The sequence below is a fragment of the Anas acuta genome, chromosome 1 (assembly GCF_963932015.1).
Source record: "Anas acuta chromosome 1, bAnaAcu1.1, whole genome shotgun sequence".
NCBI lineage: Eukaryota > Metazoa > Chordata > Aves > Anseriformes > Anatidae > Anas > Anas acuta.
In genome coordinates this window covers 197,688,531-197,705,680 of record NC_088979.1, presented here as the reverse complement: position 1 = coordinate 197,705,680, position 17,150 = coordinate 197,688,531, and the positions used below count along the sequence as shown (strand labels likewise).

Sequence of the window (17,150 nt, the reverse complement as noted above, 5' to 3'; positions counted from 1 at the left end):
GTGTAAGGTGTATTAAAACACTAAAAACTCCTGTTTTTACTCTGGGTGCAGGGGGAGCTTTTCAGCTGTTACCTTGTTCTCTAGGCTTGCTGGTCTTTTTGTCTGATCCAGTATGATCCCACTGGTACCAGTCAGCTGGCAGGCTCCAAACACCACCATCCTCAAACAGCCCCCCTGGCTTAGCCCCGGGCCAGAACGGGGCTGTGAACAGACCCGTAATTGTTCAAATATTCCCTGCATGAAGCAAATTTTACATGAATATTTCATACAGGCAATTTTCAGTGGAGAGTAGCAATTTAGTTAAATCTGCTCTACCCAGAAGTTGCCACCTGGGCTGGCCACCAGAAATTACAGAAATAGCGTCGGTCTTCCCAACACAAGATGGATGATTTATCCGTAGTTTAATATTCTCCTCTCCTGTTTTTACTGCAGGCAGCAGCATTCTCTGCTGTTGACACTTCAATCCAGATGAGTTTTAATTCTGTTCAGCTACACAAACATACACACTTGTTCCTCCAGCAGTCAGCAACAAAAGCAAAACAGACTCAACTTTTATAAGCATCAAGCACAGCCCACATACTCGAGTTACATAAAAACGTTTGGCACAGTACAAAATTTATGGCAACCCTTTTAGTACGAGATGCATCACAGCAAAATCTTGCTTTGACTAACTGTTTGATATTCTCATGTAGCCATTACTGCTAACAGGATTCATAAGTCACATTCCTTTAGCATATGTAACTTTAAAGAGGACCATTCATATCATATTTAAATCTTACTATAAATTTCCCTAGAGGAAAAACCTGCAGAGGATGCAGTCATCCTTACCCACCAAGGGAAACAAAAGTCCAATTTACAATATTCCAAAAGATTTGGACTCTAGGATGAAAAGGAAATATTTTTATTTTTTTTTAATATTTGTGGAGTTTCTGTTAAAATAAAATAAACTTTGTACCTCCAATAAGAATCCAGATGCTGTACCAATGCAAACACACTGACAGCATGGTGGCAGATAGAGGTATGACTGGGAGCAAGGGAATAAGTTTCAGGTGATCCTGGCTGATTGCCGGGATGTAGATAGGGAAATAAGAGTGGTGAATTCCCAGCAGGAAACTGATTCATCTTCCTAAGGGGAAAGAAAGAAAATTTATCTACCACTGTCATCGATGTCCCATCCTCTGCTAAAAATGCAGGCGTACCGTCCAACCTTGACAATTCTGCTATCTTAGATGATGGCATGAAGAGTACAAAAGGGGATAAGCCCACCATAACTGCCAGAGCTGAAGCAGCTGAGGTTGCTGTTCCTCAGAAGATACCTAGAAGTTAAATTTTATCTGCTGCAAAGCAAAGGAAAATAAATTCACCTAAACTGTCATGGAAGAACATGAAGAGCAGACAGGGAGCATCCACAAGGCCAGATATGGCTCCTCAGCTGGGAAACCAATACCTCCCACACTGGCTTGATCCCTTGGATGGCAAAGATCACCCCATGGGCTACCACTCCACATTTTCTGCGAGCTTAAATTACAGCTAGAGCTCCACTTCTGTCCCATGAAGACTTTTGCCCTTGCTGGAAGAGGTTATTTTCAAGAAAGGAGGCAGAGACCTCCCAGGACAGGAGAAACATCTTTTTGCAGCTTCCTAACAAAGTCCTTCAGACGGCTAATGGAAGATTCCAAAAATAAACCTTCCCCCAAACTGCAATATTAATATGCAGAACCAAAAATAAAGTTTGTTTCATAAGAGGACTGCATCTTGAGATATTTTGCATTGGGTTTTAGACAGGAATACTGCCAAACCCGACTTAACCCAAAGAGGGAGTCAAGGATCTAATCCGACCCCTCTTCCACACACCAGTTTCGGACACAGCACAGCTCGTGCTTGCTGCTTGTCAGTGGGGCACCTTCAGATAACTCGATTCTGGCAATAGCACTTTTTCTAATCACAGCAGCCTCCCCCACCAGACATAGTGCCGTGGAAGCCCTGGATGTGGTTGTTCACACCGTGGTGCCTTCATAAATGCTGCAGCTCATAGCTGCTCTGTATAGGAATACAGGATAAAAATTAAGAAACTTTATGTGAAGTTTTGAACGCTGCTCCAAGGGGAAGCTGCTTTCTCATTTAGACTGGCAGAACCAGAATTGAAACTAATAAAGCTGTGGTGGAAGGAGAGATGGGAAACAAGTGAGGAGGAGAGAAAATGTGTCTCTTCCAGGTCCTTTCAGCCTGATGCCTGGAGGATAGAGGAGATAACGAGTCCCTTACATTGCTCACAGGATGTCTTTTTGGAAATTCAGTGGAAATCACAAGCTACACCTTGTTTACATACAAATAAACTGGGCAGAGATAAGGGAGGGCTAAAACAATTTGAAAAGCCTCTGGTGGCCCTGTATTGTCACCTGCATGGGACCTCTTCAGAGGACTAAAGCATCGTCTCTGAATGGCTATCAGGCACAGTCCAACAGCTGAGCATCCCCAAACACATTGCTTTGTTACCATGGTGGGACTTTTGCCCCCTGAAGAATGAAACCTCCATCACTGGATCTCCTACACCTGCAGGGACATGAGCTTTCAGGAGAATCCATACCTAGGTGTCCCAGAGCACATTCCTCTCACTTTCCAGAGCTGGACCACAAGGAGAGGAAGGATCCAGAAGGCAAATTTCCATGCCCCTAAGTGTCCTGGTTCTGGAAGCTCTCAGCTGGGTGGCAGTGGTCCACATCTTTGCACCCTGGATGAGTTCTCCATCTTTCCTAGAACATGTTTTATGCAAACATACATGCAGTGCTGGAGCTGCATTGGATTCCCCCTGCATTCCTGCTCTGCTCTCTTAGTCATCTGTGTTACTGGAAGGAAAGCAGCCCCAGATTTTCAAGTCATTTTTAATGAGTTGTGAAACAGTTAAGTATCCAACGAAAATGAATTTTGACCCTTTGTAATTATAGTAAACATTGAAAAGTATTGTTGAAGTTTGACTTTAAAGCAAGCAAATTAAATAGTGACAGAAAATGCATTTTGGTGACACTCTGTACAAATAGGAACTGAACACTTCAGCCAGCCAGTGACTAATATTCAAAACCATTTTCTCTATGGCTGATTTGCTTACCTGTAGTACAGGTGACTAAGAGAACACTGAGTGTTTAAGTCGAAGGGGTAGCAGTGAGACAACTGGTGCTGAGTTAGCAGATGGATGTCACACAGGAGATGCTCAGCCTGCTCCTCCCAAGGTCTGGGATCCCAGCTCCATGCTGCCTCCATGTCTGTGCAAGCTTCCAGCTCCCTTTAATCACTGCTGTGTCCCCTCTGCTTATCCCTCTCTATCAGGCAGTCTTCTCATTTCCTTCCCAGAAAGTATGGACCTTATCACCTAAAGATGAGTCTTTATACTACAAGCATATCCAAAAGCTTGTTACAGGAATTAGAGAAAGATACTGGAAGTCAGAAACTAAAACAATCACACAAGCAACAGTATAAAGTTTCTGTCCTTCAGATGTCATCACTTCACATTCAAGAGCCCAAGTAAACCTCAACAAGAAGATATAAGGGTAAAGTTAACCATACATTGTGCTTTAGCTGCATTTCTGCTTGTTTATCCCAAGGAGCACCCATCATGGCTGTGATTAAACGTTTCATGGAGAAGTTCCTCTCCTTGAACAGCACAGGCTTGATCTGCAGTTTCCTGCAGCCCCATTTCCTTTGATTTCATACCACCTCCCCAAATCCTTCCCCACACCCCTTGCTTTCCTTCTGCAGCATCCTTAGGCCCTCACTTGGTCCTCTGCTTATGCTGCCCCCTGAGTTATGGTCATCACAAGCCATAACCATCAGCCACAATGTCCTTTAGGTACAATTATGCTGCTACCAATAAATTCTCTGAAATATGAGAGCAAGTGCTCAGCCCTGGGAAGACACAGGGGATCCTCTTACATTATTCTGGGTGCCATGGACAGGCAATGGCTTGTGAAAAGGGAACAAGTTGCAATAAAATGGACCTTGGTTTCTCCGAGTGCCTGAAGATCTGACTTCAGATTTTTCCTGGCTCAGGAAATGATTGCTCTCCACATCACTTGCAATGCAGTCGGATTCAGACCCGTATCACCAATTTTGCCTTCCTTTGAAGCTGAATGCAAAGCCCTGGACAATCACTGCTGCTCCACAGTGAGTTTAACTGATGTGAGTAAAAGCCACTGCTGTCAAAAAGAAAGGCAGCAGTTTAAAATAGAGCTGCTAACCTCCTGCCCTTGCAGTTACTGGTCACATTTCCTTTTCTTTCAGCATGAACAGATTCAGGTCTAGAGTACTTGCAGAAGGAAAATCTTAGAAGCCAGTCATACTTAAAATTAAAATCAAGATTTTAGCAAATGCATTCCCTTTAAGTAACAGCAGACCAAAAAAATAAAGTAACACATCTCTTTTTTTGCATGTGTTCAAAATTCACTACTGTATTTTTTACCTCTATTTTTTTATTTAAATAGTCTTTGCTGTGGAGAAAAGAGCCCCTCTGATATTACAGTTGACCTCTGCGTTTACTCTACATAATTTTCTTTTCTCTGAAGAATGTTCCCAGCCCTGTGAAAGATGTAAAAATAAATCCAACCCTTTTCTGTAATCTTAGAAGCATCCTACATTTATATCAGTGTACAATGGTAAACAGATTTGCGATCAGCATGTTAATTTTTCCCAACAAGCTTTATTGTATTAAACCATGGTTCTTCAGGAATAAGACACCTCCTTCCCCCCCATCCCCCCCCTTTGAAAACTTGCTCCTAAGTCACCAGACTCCTGTAAGATTTTGGTTTAGCTAAATGTAAATTACCTTTTAATGAATCCACCTTCCGAGTATTAGGGAGGTAGTTATACTTCTGGTAGGGAACACGTGAGGAGGAAAATTCTCACATGGGTATTTAGGATCATACTGTATAAACAATTACAGCATTCAATGTCTGCAAAAAATCAAGTGGCAAATCAGCAGTGAATATCAATTATACATCTGCTGCATCGCAGAGGCAGATGGCACTTTAATTGTACATCAGAAACATTATGGACAATTTTCCCCAACCCAGCCTCATTGAAATAGTGGTTTTAACACCTAAAATATCAAGGCAGGCTATGCAACGCAATGACTCATCACTAAGAATTCATTTCTTTTTGAAAATAAATATTCCACCAGTAAACCACTAATCATCTGCAAGATTTGTAACTCTCAGGCAGCAAATCCTGCTATCTTGATGTAGGTAAGGACTCGTATTGATGAAAAGCAATAGGGCGACTGCATGGGTCACATCACTCAGCTCAGAGTGTGAAATTGTCTAAGCGCAGAATTTGGAAGAAATGTCACAGAGATAAGTAGAATAATATGGATTTACACTCCCTTCCCCACTTGATTGTAAGAGAACAAAGATCAAATCCTCCTTCTTCAGGCAGGAATAGTTTTTTGCAATGGTTCAAGTTTTATGGAACTTAAAGAGACTCAATACTACAACTATTGACCATGGAGAAATCAATTGACATGAGACTATGTATGGAAAGAATGACTCTGGCTAGCCAGAGGCAGTTGTATTAATGAACAAATACCCAAAGTGTTGCGAATGCCTACTTAATTAAAGATTATTAAAAATTAAAATTGACTGTTCTCTTACTCAGAGATGACAATTTATTATTCTGTGTGTATACGCTTTGACAATAAAGCTACCCCTGCTTTATTACACACAGTCAATCATGCAGAGTTCAAAGAGAATTTGTTTTTTACTCCCATTATATACAGAACTCTTTCTCTTTGTTTGTTTGTTTGCTTTTCGTTGGTTGCTTGGATTTTATTTTATTTTGTTTTGTTTTTGTCATCTATTCACACTCATTAGTTTGCACACTCATGCAGTCTTAAAAATGTCCAGTAAACCTCTGGCACTGGTTTACATTTCATTGTGCAAGTGAATAGCGCTGATTTCCTCCTCTCCTCCCCAAATATATTTGGGGCTAGCTGCAACAGACACTTTCTATCTGCAGTGTGAGCACAGATACATTTTGTTGGGAGAAATGTACGATTGTAATGCCTGAAACCTGTATTTGGAAGTGGTATCTCAGGGAAACCCCTAAACATAAACAAACCAAAACAAAACCTTTGAAATTGCATCCATGGCCAAGACAGCAGACACCCTCTGGACTTCACAGCAAAGGCTGAACTCCTGCTGGTGAATCAAAGCTTTCAGAGAAATTTCTTATGGATGATTCTTTAATTCCTCAAATCTAAATGGTGCTTCAAAAATGGGAAGCTCCCTAAAATGATATAGGCACTATCTCTCCAAAGAAGCCTAGAAGTAAATCTGTTGAAATAATGGCTGAGAATATTCCTGTGATAGAAAATCATTTGTGTTGGAACCGATGCAAGCAGCACATTTTTATTTTTATTTTTTTCGTCTTGCAAGGCACTGGACAGCAAAGAGGCTGTATCTGGTAGATACAGAGGAGGAAGAGAATTCAAGAGGAGCAATACATCAGAAGTAGAGGGCTCTGAACCAATAAGCTTCTGCTTAAATGCTGCAGTACAGATAATGAAAAAAAAAAAAAAGAGTTTCTATAGCAATGATAAGTATAATACAGGTTTCTTCTTAAGGAATTGTTTCACTCTTAACTCCAAAACAAAATTTCAAAGAGGGGGAACACTGCTAGGAACTTTAGCAAGTTAAAAAACATCTCCATCATTTTTCTTGTGCCATCACTCTATCTCCTGCTGTCTCTAATTTTGTTTAATTAGAGCTGAAGTGGTTCCTTGCAATCTCATGAAAGCTTTCAAATACTGATTCAAGGACGTTGGTTTGCGTGAAATACTCACCCTTGCTTTAAACATGATTAAAGAAAACAGCATTCAGCATAAACCTGTATTTAAAATAGTAAGCAAGTAGTAAGTGCTAGTGCTGTTGTCTTTTTAAAGGAAGGAACTAAAATGTATTTTTTATTATTCTTTTCCTTCATTAGCAGTTTCTTTGTCTTTAACCGGCAAATAAGTAGTTTTCACTCACAGCAGTCTGCCACGGGAAGAGGGACAGCAAAAAGTAAATTTCCCCATAACTCCTGCCTGAGCTGGAAGTTAGAAGCCCTTCTGTGGGCAGTAGGATAACTAGAAGGCTGGTTTTTATAAGGAAACTGATTTTAGTCCATCAATAAGAACTTGAAGGCAAATAAATAAGTAAATAATGAAAAAAAAATCAAACCAAGCCTGAGATATCAAGACACAAACACCACTGATCAGACACGCAGAAACAAGCTCCCTGGGGTGCATGCCTTGCTGCTAAAGAAACAAACAAAAAAAAGGAGTGGAGGGGTTTTTGCTCAGTCCTCATCCCCTGGGACTGACGGCAAGAACACAACCTGTGCTGATCCTCTGGAAAGGCTGGCATTTTTAGCTCTGCAAAGCTAGATGATCATCCTCTCAAACACTTCAGCCATTTGGTCTGTTTTTCAGAATGTGGGCAAACTCTACTCTTCTAAAAAAATCAATGTCAGTGCAGAACAATTGAGAACAGTCTTGGCTCCCTGATCACTGAAAAGGGAACAGAATAGGGAAAATGGGTTTTTGAAGAGCTCACGCCAACTTTTTTTTTCTATTTCAATAGCTTATATAACAGCAGTAATAATGACCTTCACTAGACATTTCCTTGAGTACTAATGACCTGGGGTTAATGGCCCAAAGCATAGTTTTATGCAGTCAGCTATCACAGCCAGCAATTAATTACCAGGAAATACAATGTGCTCTGACCACTACAGCTCAATTAGCCTCATATTATTCAAAAATGAAAAACATCTCAATCTTATTTACTGTGAAGCTGTCCCAGATTTTACTTTAACATATTAGTGAGAAAAAAAAAAAAAAAGCTAGAACCTATATTAAGCCAGACATATGTTCTACAACACTCCTCCATTAGCTTCACGCAAATTACAAATTACAGGGAGCCAAACCAGAGTGTCTTGCAATACAAGGATCATCACAGTTGGCCCACAGATGGAAAAATATTGCGGAGCAAGGCTCTGGGTGCATTCTGCTTCTGTACTAGCAAAACATCACCAGAAACCCAGGAACAGTTTTCAGCTCTCTGGTGGCTGTAAATGGGCAGAGAGAAGGGAGGCCAGAGGAAGACTCACTGCAGAGAAAAACCCTTCAGTGGCAAGGGGTGGGCAGTGGGCACTGGGGGCAGGTAAGGGAAGGGATATTCTGCTTTTACCAAGTTGCATGTTGATCAAATATATCTGTACCAGAAACAGATTTACAAAGAATGCCAGGGTAGATAATGTTTGCACCCAGCTTTATGCTCTCCTGGCTTCCTTCCATTTTACATTTGATTATTTCAGTAACGTGCCCTGAAAACAAAGCATCTTAGTTTCAAATCTCTTTGTTCCTGGTTAGTTGTTGGGATTTTAGCATTATCACTAGTTTTTTGGAGTCTCAAAAGACTAAAGCTAGACATTAGGGCTAGCAATAGGAGGTGCTGGTTTTAATCTGGGGATTCCTAGCTTTAATCCCATGAAGGATGTAATAAACTGCTAACATTTTGTGTATAGGTTTGTCCCTTCAGGCCAAGCCAGAAATTCATTTAAACAAAAGAATTCATACCATCTGAAGGTGATGATGAGTTTGGGTTAGTTTGTTACTCACCGCCATTAAAACCTCTTTATGAAGTGACTGATTTCAACCCCCTTCTGCAAGTTTCTCTGCTTGTTGGTATTTAAAAAAGGGATAATTAAGGGATGTGGGGGGCAAAATGGATATATCTCCCTGAAGGGCACTGAGGAGATATTTACCTGAAGTTTGCCATTGATGGCAAGAATGGAAACACCCATTCCCTGGCAGTAATTACAGGGGTTATGTAGAACTGGGGACAGCACACTGGATGGAGAGAGCCTAAAACTTGGTCCCGTCCCCCTGCCCACCCAATATCCATCTGGGGGCTTCAATTTTCAGGAAGATACACGGAAAGAAGTGGCTGTTGCAGTTGTTGGTGGAGTTGATGAGTACATGTGTGACCAGCCACCTGAGCACGACAGCTACAGGTGCCAAATCACAAAAATTTGCATTTTTGTGGAATTTACTGAGGAAGGATCCATGTGGGATTTGTGTAAGTCTCTGAGCCCTGATGTGCTAACCACATTAGCCTGGCGGGGGCTGGATCTTTGCCACGCTGAGAAGTTAAGAGTTCAGTAATTACGGAAGTATGACATTCATAACCAGAAGGCAAAGAACTGAATAATTGCAATTGCCCAACGTTACAAGTCCTTCCTATGTATGAGTAGCTATTCATAGCCCTGCGTATTAATTATGGTAATTACAGCATTTCTAACATTTTATTTTGGTTTGATGATATCAGTCAACTTTTCCACTACGTTTTATTTAAAAAAAAAAAAAAAAAAAAGTAGTGACGCTATTCTTTCATATATGTACAAAAGGAGTTGTCATCTTTAGTGATCTATTCAATGTCCTAATATATTACTTTCCCCCAACCGCAGAAAGGCTCTAATTAAACTTAATGATCATTTACTCAAATGCCCACTAATTCACTTCCACAAATAGCCAAGCTCTATACCATGATACAAAAATAATAATAATAAAAATCAATGGCTGTGCATTTCTGACAAGATAATTTTCTCAGACATTCAGAATGAGCAGCTGGAATAAAAGGCACGGGAATATTTATAATGAAGAAAGAAGAAAAAAAAAGATAATAAACCTGTAATCCCTCTTACTCTTGTTTTAAAGTGTGGTAATAAACGGGAGAATTCAGATGTGCAAGCATTCTGGTCTGCTTCTCCTACAAGATTTCAAGATTTAAAAAAAAACTTGTGTGCAGGGGAACAAGGAAGAAGCAAAGTGCTGGCATGCAGCACAGCAGAATTGAAGGGATAATGATTTTGTAGTCCTTCAGCTCAGACGGGTAAAAGGTGACAACCACCACAAGGAAGCCAAGAGCAATCCTGGGAGGTGTTTAATCTCATTCAGCTGAATTAAGTCACTGTGTTTGAAGTGTTGCTGTGAGTTTACAAAGGCACGCAGTGTAGTTCAGGTACAATTCAGTGCTGCAAGTTCAGATGCAACTCAGAATAATTTATCAATAAGAAATCTCTAAATTCCTGGTCTGTGGTAGCAAGCAGCCACCAAGAAGGAATTGCTGCATTCTCCAAAAGAGCAACCAGCACAGCTCAGCCATTTACTGCTCGTGAAGCCTATTAGAAAATGAGTGCTTCAATGAAATGAGGAATGAGATGAGGAGGCAGGGACATCTGAAGGCACCGTTCCTCCCCCAGGTGCCACCACACATCATCGTCTCTGCCGCAGGCCTTCAGGAAAGGCTGAGGATGAAGCCCACACACCTGCATGGTAGAAATATCTACAAAAGGAGCACAGAGAGGGATGTATAATATAAAAGATCTCATTTTGGAAGGGAAGCTGAAGAGGGCCTGACATCAGCTGTGCAGCCAATCCCTCAGGGACGGTGTGACTTGCTGCCAAGCATTCCCACTGCCAGCTGACAGGCCCCACAGCCTCAGCCATCAAAAAGGAGCTGTGCTGTCCCCAAACCCACACAGGGGTGACAAAAGAGTGGGGTTTGGTGTAGTGGAAGGAGCATGCCAGCCACAGCTCACCTCTTATGAGCAGCACGGCCTGTAGGTGAGCCAGGAGGTTTGGAGGTTGAGAGCTTTTGCATAAAGGCAGAGATAATTTAAGGCTGAGGTGAGGCAGGCAGAAAAATGACTTCATCCTGCCACTGAAACCTTGCTGCTCCCCGAGGCTCTCATCTGATCCTCCAAGCCCAGCTGCACGGCTGTGGATCTGTGTGGAGGTTTGAGAGGAAGAAAATATATTGCTTTATTTGTTTTGTTTTTTTTTTTGGGGGGGGGGGAGTAGGGGGCAAGGTGTTCAGTCCTCTGTTTAGGAAAATACAGAACTTCTATGCTCTGCTTACTTTGTTTCCCCATTTTGCCTTCACTAGGGCAGACTTAAGGCATAAAAAAGGATTTAGCAAACATGAAACATTTTATGAAATACCCAGAACGTTGTCAAGTCCAACACCTCAGAAGTCAACAGAGCAGGGCACTTAGTAGCATTACAGATAATATTTATGAGTATTTTTAAGGGAGATCCTACAGGGTTTGGTGTAATGCTTCAGGAGAATGGTCAGGTTAAAGATATTGATGTTGTTTTGAGGACTCCAGTTTAGCTTTGCTTGAGGAAGGATAACCCAGATGAATCTCCTTTAAAAGGGGAAAGAAGCTCAGCACTGAACTGGGATTTTTGGCGGTCGATGGCACTCAGACACTAATTATTTATGTTAAAGTAACATGGGGTAATTTTCATATGGCTTCCTGTTGCAGGTTCTGCCTCAGACAGACATTGCAAAGCCTTCAACATGGGAAAATAACGAAACTGAGGCAGGCAGCCCTCACCACAGATCACCAGGTTCTCATTCTTCATCACGGGCATTGTAAATATCATGGCATGAGATAATGCTCTGAACTCCCTATTGGCAGCCTCTTTTTCTCCTGTAACTACAGAGGTAACCAAATTTGACATGGTTAGGTCACCTAGGATATCTCAGATTCATTCACCTTTGCTCCAGCCTCAGCTTTGAATGTAATACAGACGCAAAATAATAGAGTGTGAAAGCATCACAGCGTGCTCTGGAATGATATACGCTCCTCCAAAGACAAACAGTTAGCGTTTACTAAGTGCACCTGTTTTCTAAATTGTATGCTGTTATTTCTTGAAGGAAAAAAATTATATCTACAGACCAGAGGACAAAACTGGATTATAAACATGGGAAAGCTTCGATTTTTATGGGGAGGGTGAGAGAAACTAGCTGGGGCTAACTTTTCTGAAAACAGAAAACCATGTTGCTCTTACCTACCATTTTAAGAACATTTTGGACTAATTGGCATACACCAAGCTGTATATCTTGTTCATCTGAACCTCTGTTGTCATTTAATTAGTGTTACTGTTACAACCCACAGTTGTTAGATGGTCAAATCCTTAAGATCTGTTTTTATGACAAGTGATAATGTTGTCTTGAGAGACACCAGTATCATAACTTACTGTGCTGTTAAAATCTGTACAATCAATATGTCTGCAGCGTTAAAATTTTACAACAGACTAATAAGATAGACATAAAATCCTAGTAGTATTGCACTTGCTCCCATCAGCATTAATGATCTTAACAGAGCAGGTGTTTTCATGCCTAACAAGACATGGTAGGTGCTATTGCATGCTTAGATGCTCCCTCCTCTTGGTTCACAGAAGCTGAGGAAGCCCCATTTTATTCATTAGATAATGCTATGAGCAGAGCCACTTTGGGTACAGTTCAGCCCAATTTCCCCCATGATGAACCAAACTGTGCCCCTCGTCTCCTGTGATCTCTGCAAGGTAGAGGCAGGAGTCCTGCAAGGCCAGGCACAATCTAGAGTTACTTGCAATAAAAGTCGTTCACCAGAAAGGACAAAATGTAGTTGTATTTTCCAATTACAATCTTCATATGAAAACAACATGTTAGGAAAATACATGTTTAAGAATCAGACTCTCCTTTATTGAGATTTTTCCCTGGCCTAGGAGAAAAATAAAATAAAAGAATATAAAAGAGAGAGAAAGAAGAATCATCTGAATGGTGAAAACAAGACCAAAGCCAAAACAGATTCAATCCAGATTAATCAAGGCCTTTGGATCCTCAATATTTTATATCACTAAACCAAAGTCAGAGCCATCCACTTAAGGCTACGAGTTTAATGAGATTCTGCAGTGTGTTTATGGCTGCACACAGGAGCAGCTGGTCTGGGAGCTGCTTTAGGCCACTTCAGCAGCATGTGCTGGGTAGCCCAGGGCAGGCACAGGCAAGCTGCTGTGAGCTGTCAGCATGGCTGGGACTCGGAAAAGCAGTGCCCTTCCTTGTGCAGCTCTCTCTGCTGGGACATGCTGATGCTAGATACCTGTGTCCTATAGGTGGTCCTTCTATAGGAAGGAAGCCGTGGAGATGCACATCTCTCTTAATTGACCAAAATGTAGTTTTGGATGAGCAAATTCCTAATTTAGGTCACTCAATTCAACGCATCTAATTCCAGGAAAAAGTCAATTAATGGCTCTGTAACTTAGTCTCTTTACCTGCGAAGTGCTTTGCAGCATCCCATTGAGAAGAGGATATTTTAAGACTGATGCAGCACTGCCAAATGCTGCTGCCAATTACATCTCATAAAAAGCAGAGGGTCGGATGCACCTTCTGCATGCTACTGCAGGGGAAATGCTGTACTGAAATATTCCTCGATGCTAGAAGAGTTCTCTCAATGGAGAAAGCCCATCAAAGTATTAAAAGGTACTTCAGTGGACTTCCCGAAGACATCTAATCCTTTAATCTCTGGAGAGCAGCAGTTCTAGAAGAGATGCCATTATAGCTGCTCACTATGGGATGAATTATGCAAGAATTTATTATTGATTCAAGGGGAGCCTGCTCAAGCATGCAACCAAAGCCAAGGCAGAGCAGAGGGGAAAGAACGAGGTTTCCATAGTTAACTAATCTAATTCATGGCCCAAGAAAATTCTAAGGCAAAAGAAAGCTTGGCAAAGTGAAGTATTTTATATACCAAATCACATTTTGGCAACCATAACAAGCTTCTAGTACCAGACCATCCTGGAGCAGAGTCCAAGGAGTTACACAAGCCCTCTCCCTCCCCAGAATTATGTCCCCACCACCTCCACCCCAACCATCCATGGGGTGGGAAACCAGAACCTCTAACCCAACCCATCTGCTGGGGGCTGGGAGGCCACAACAACCCTGTCCAGGTCCATGCCCAAAGGTGAGGAGACCCAAGGGGTCCAGGCTGTGGGTCAGAGCTGCAGAAAGACCCAAAACACCACAAAATGCTAACTGGGACAATGACATGCAACTACAGAAAATCACATTTTAAAATAATTTTTTGGGAGCAGCTTGGCACTGTACCAGAGTTTGACAGGGTCAGCTCAAGGAATACGTAGGTGGGGGATGGAGAGAAAGAGAGGTTTAGCTTGAGATTAAAAGCATAATTAAAATAAAAACATATACAGCCCAAAGAATGGCAAGGGGTGGCTGGCACCCGTTAATTTATCTTTAAAAGAGAAAAAGAAAGAGGCTATTTAAAATGCCGGGAAGGCCAGAGGTAAGCAGGAGGAAATAAAATGAACTTGTACAGCAGGTTAGTCCCTGGCAAGTATAAAACAAACCATGCAGAGGTTTAATAGCATGTTTAGCATTTCGAGTAATGGACATAAAATTTGCTTTTCTCAACTTGACCTTTGTCACCAGCCCCGGGCACCATAAAGCTATTATCCTGCAGCATGCCCTTGCAAAACTCATCATGTCTCTGAGTGCTAGGGACCATTTCCTAGTGCAATCGAAAAAGAGATCAGTGATAATAATTATATATAGAGAGAATAAATATATATGCATCCATGCACACACACATGCTCTTTGCTTGTAACAGCTCTCCAGCAGAAACATTATGGTGACATTTAGGCAGAAAAGCATCCAGCAGAGATATTACACTAAAACTGTCCCTTGATGCTGCTGCATAGAAAATGGCAACAAGAGTTTAAAAAAAAAAATCAGTAAAGCTAAATAACTCTCTAATACCCCCACCAAAAGGTTTTATTTTAATTGCAGAAGGACAGGGACATGTTTCTGGACTCAGCCACGTGTTATGCTAAATAATCTTCTTTGGAATATTATAAATATGCAGAAGTTTGAGAAGTAGGTCAGTAGCTCAACACGTTGTAGCAAATACCTCAGGTAAATGCTGGTCATTACTGCAGTCAGCAGCAGGGCTGACACGGTCTGCAGCGAGCCGAATGGCGATTCACTGCATCAGGACCGGTCCCCAAGTGACACAGCACCAAAAGCACCTGGCTGCAGCCAGCAACACGCCTGCCGGACAGAAATCAAGGTCTCTGGCTCTGCGGGTAAGTGGCTGCACAGTCAGCAAGGGCAGAAAGAGGGAGAGCAGCAGGACGTGAGAATTCACTGATATGAGGAGCAAAATGAAATATCTACAGCTCAGGATAAACCCCGAATGCGAGCACCAGCTGTGTCAGAAAGGAGACTTCAAACACCTGCCACGAGTGCCTTGGTCAGGACGCATTAAAACCCATCAAGGGATGAGTGCTTCCACCTGAGTACCTCACAAAGTTCCCCAGGACCTGTAAAAGCCAAGAGGTGGCTCAGGCAAAACCCTCCTGTGGATTTTGTGCCCTGAATCCATGCAGCGCAGCATCCCTCGCCCCCCCCCTCCTTCCCGAGCGGATTTCAGCAGGCACTCACCATCAGCAGGCTCAGAGCAGCCTCGGGAGCACGCTGCACGGCCATCGCCTCTCTTCCTACGTACAAATCCTCCCTGCGACGCGCTCAGCCCTCGGCCCTCCGTCACGGCACGGCATCCACAGAGCCCACGGCTGGCTGCAGGGAGAGAAACCCCAAATCGGGGTCGGAGAGCGTTCGCGAGAGGAGGGGAGGATGGATGAAGGGGGTGGGGAGGAGAGGAGGGAAGGGAATAACCTTCTCAGCCAGGGAAAGAGGCTTAAGCTAGGCCAAATTTTACACTGGAGAGAGGAGGGAAATGAAATGCAGAGCCTGCTGGAGAAACGAGATATCGGGAGCTGCAGGATATTTAAAGCTCGGATGCACGCCCGCCACAGCGAGCAGCAGCAACAGAGGACACATCAAACATCTACGTGACAGGTTAGGTCCATGCCATCCTCCCCCTGCCCCAGCACACCGTAATTAACTGTTTTTAATTGCCACTCTCCTTCCTCCACCTACATAAACACTTAAGTCGAATAAGCCTGCCGTGCCCCTGCATCTTCCTCTCTGCCCTGGCAGTGCTAGCGCAAAAGCAATGTCAAATATCGCAACGTACCGCTTCCAACAGGGGCAAACCTCTTCTCTCTTCTTGCCAAGCCCTGCTTCGCCCGCTTGTGAAAGCAGATGCCTGCATAATACAGACACGAGCAAGAGGAGCCCGACCCCGGGAGCACCTGGCGTTCACCTGACAGCAGCGATTACCTTGAGCATATTGCAGCGAGAGCCAAGTTACGCACTGACCCCTTTCACCTTACCACCCAAAAAAAAGAAAGTCTCTTCCTCCTCCTCCTCCTTCTCCTTTCCAGACTCAGCTCCCCGTGGAGCTAGCACACTTCCTAGAAACATGTAATTACACAGCCTGGTCTGTCAGCGTTTTGATCAGGCTGCTGGCACCGCATGGAGATGGCAGCCAGGCACCCTCCTCCCTTCCTCCCCTTCCCTCCCCTCGCAGGGCTGCACGCTGCAGCTCCGGAGCCCGGGGACAGCAAATTGGGAAAATGTACCATTTAAGATGCCCAGAAAAATTAGCACCTGGTTTAAATATTAGATAGAAGATGGATTTCTTAAAGCTTTTAGGAAAAATAAGCAGCACCCCGTGGGAAGGCCACCACTGTCACGTCGATGTGGCAGAGTATCTGGGGATTCAGCGGAGCTGGAGCATCTGGAGCGCCCTGCCAGATCTATAGGAGTCCTGTTTTGTAGGGCTCAAAAGCATCCTGCTCTGCAGTGCACCAACTCTTGCGTCACGCCTCTAAACAAGCAGAATTTGGGCTTTATTTCTTAAAATATTAGGCTTCATGTAATGCTAATGTCAATACAGTTTCCAGCTCCCACCTGCACGCTCCTCCCCTCCCCCACCATCATTTTGGAACCCAATTCAAAGTTTCAGGCAAATTCGACTGGAGAGAAACTGTCTCTGACGCACGTCATTCCTGCAAGTGCCATAGAAATTGGTACAAAAGAAAATCAAATTGCTGTCTCCATGAAGGCAGGCAGCAGTATGCCAGCCCTCGTGCTCTGCAAGCCACATCTGGCAGGTCAATTAGGGTACTGGCGTCCTTGTTTGCCCAAATCTCTCATTGCTCACCGGTCACGATGTTTTACTGATGTGGAGATATGGGAGAATTGCAGATATTGCCCTGGGAAGGTCATCCAAGACATCTGCTGCAGACCTGTGCCTCCTAGCACACTATCCCACAAGCCAGGGGCTATCCTTCTTGCTTTGCACTGCTGTATAGAGGATCTCAGTTGTTTCCATGTAAATGCAGAGGTGAGTGAGCTGTTCCCACCCTG

The 17,150-nt window shown here is 43.1% G+C and overlaps 1 protein-coding gene across 1 annotated transcript in view; it reads right to left on the bottom strand.

The window, feature by feature from the left end:
• The window catches only part of FRMD4A (FERM domain containing 4A), a 346,642-nt gene extending 330,596 nt beyond the window's left edge, over positions 1 to 16,046 (bottom strand). Inside the window, exons 1-2 of the mRNA XM_068670002.1 lie at positions 15,913 to 16,046; positions 15,318 to 15,452 (exon numbers count right to left, since the gene is read on the bottom strand). Of these exons, the coding sequence (XP_068526103.1) occupies positions 15,318 to 15,362 (45 nt within the window). The 5' untranslated portion in view covers positions 15,363 to 15,452; positions 15,913 to 16,046. The remainder of the gene's footprint in view (positions 1 to 15,317; positions 15,453 to 15,912) is intronic.
• Between the last annotated feature and the right edge of the window lie 1,104 nt (positions 16,047 to 17,150).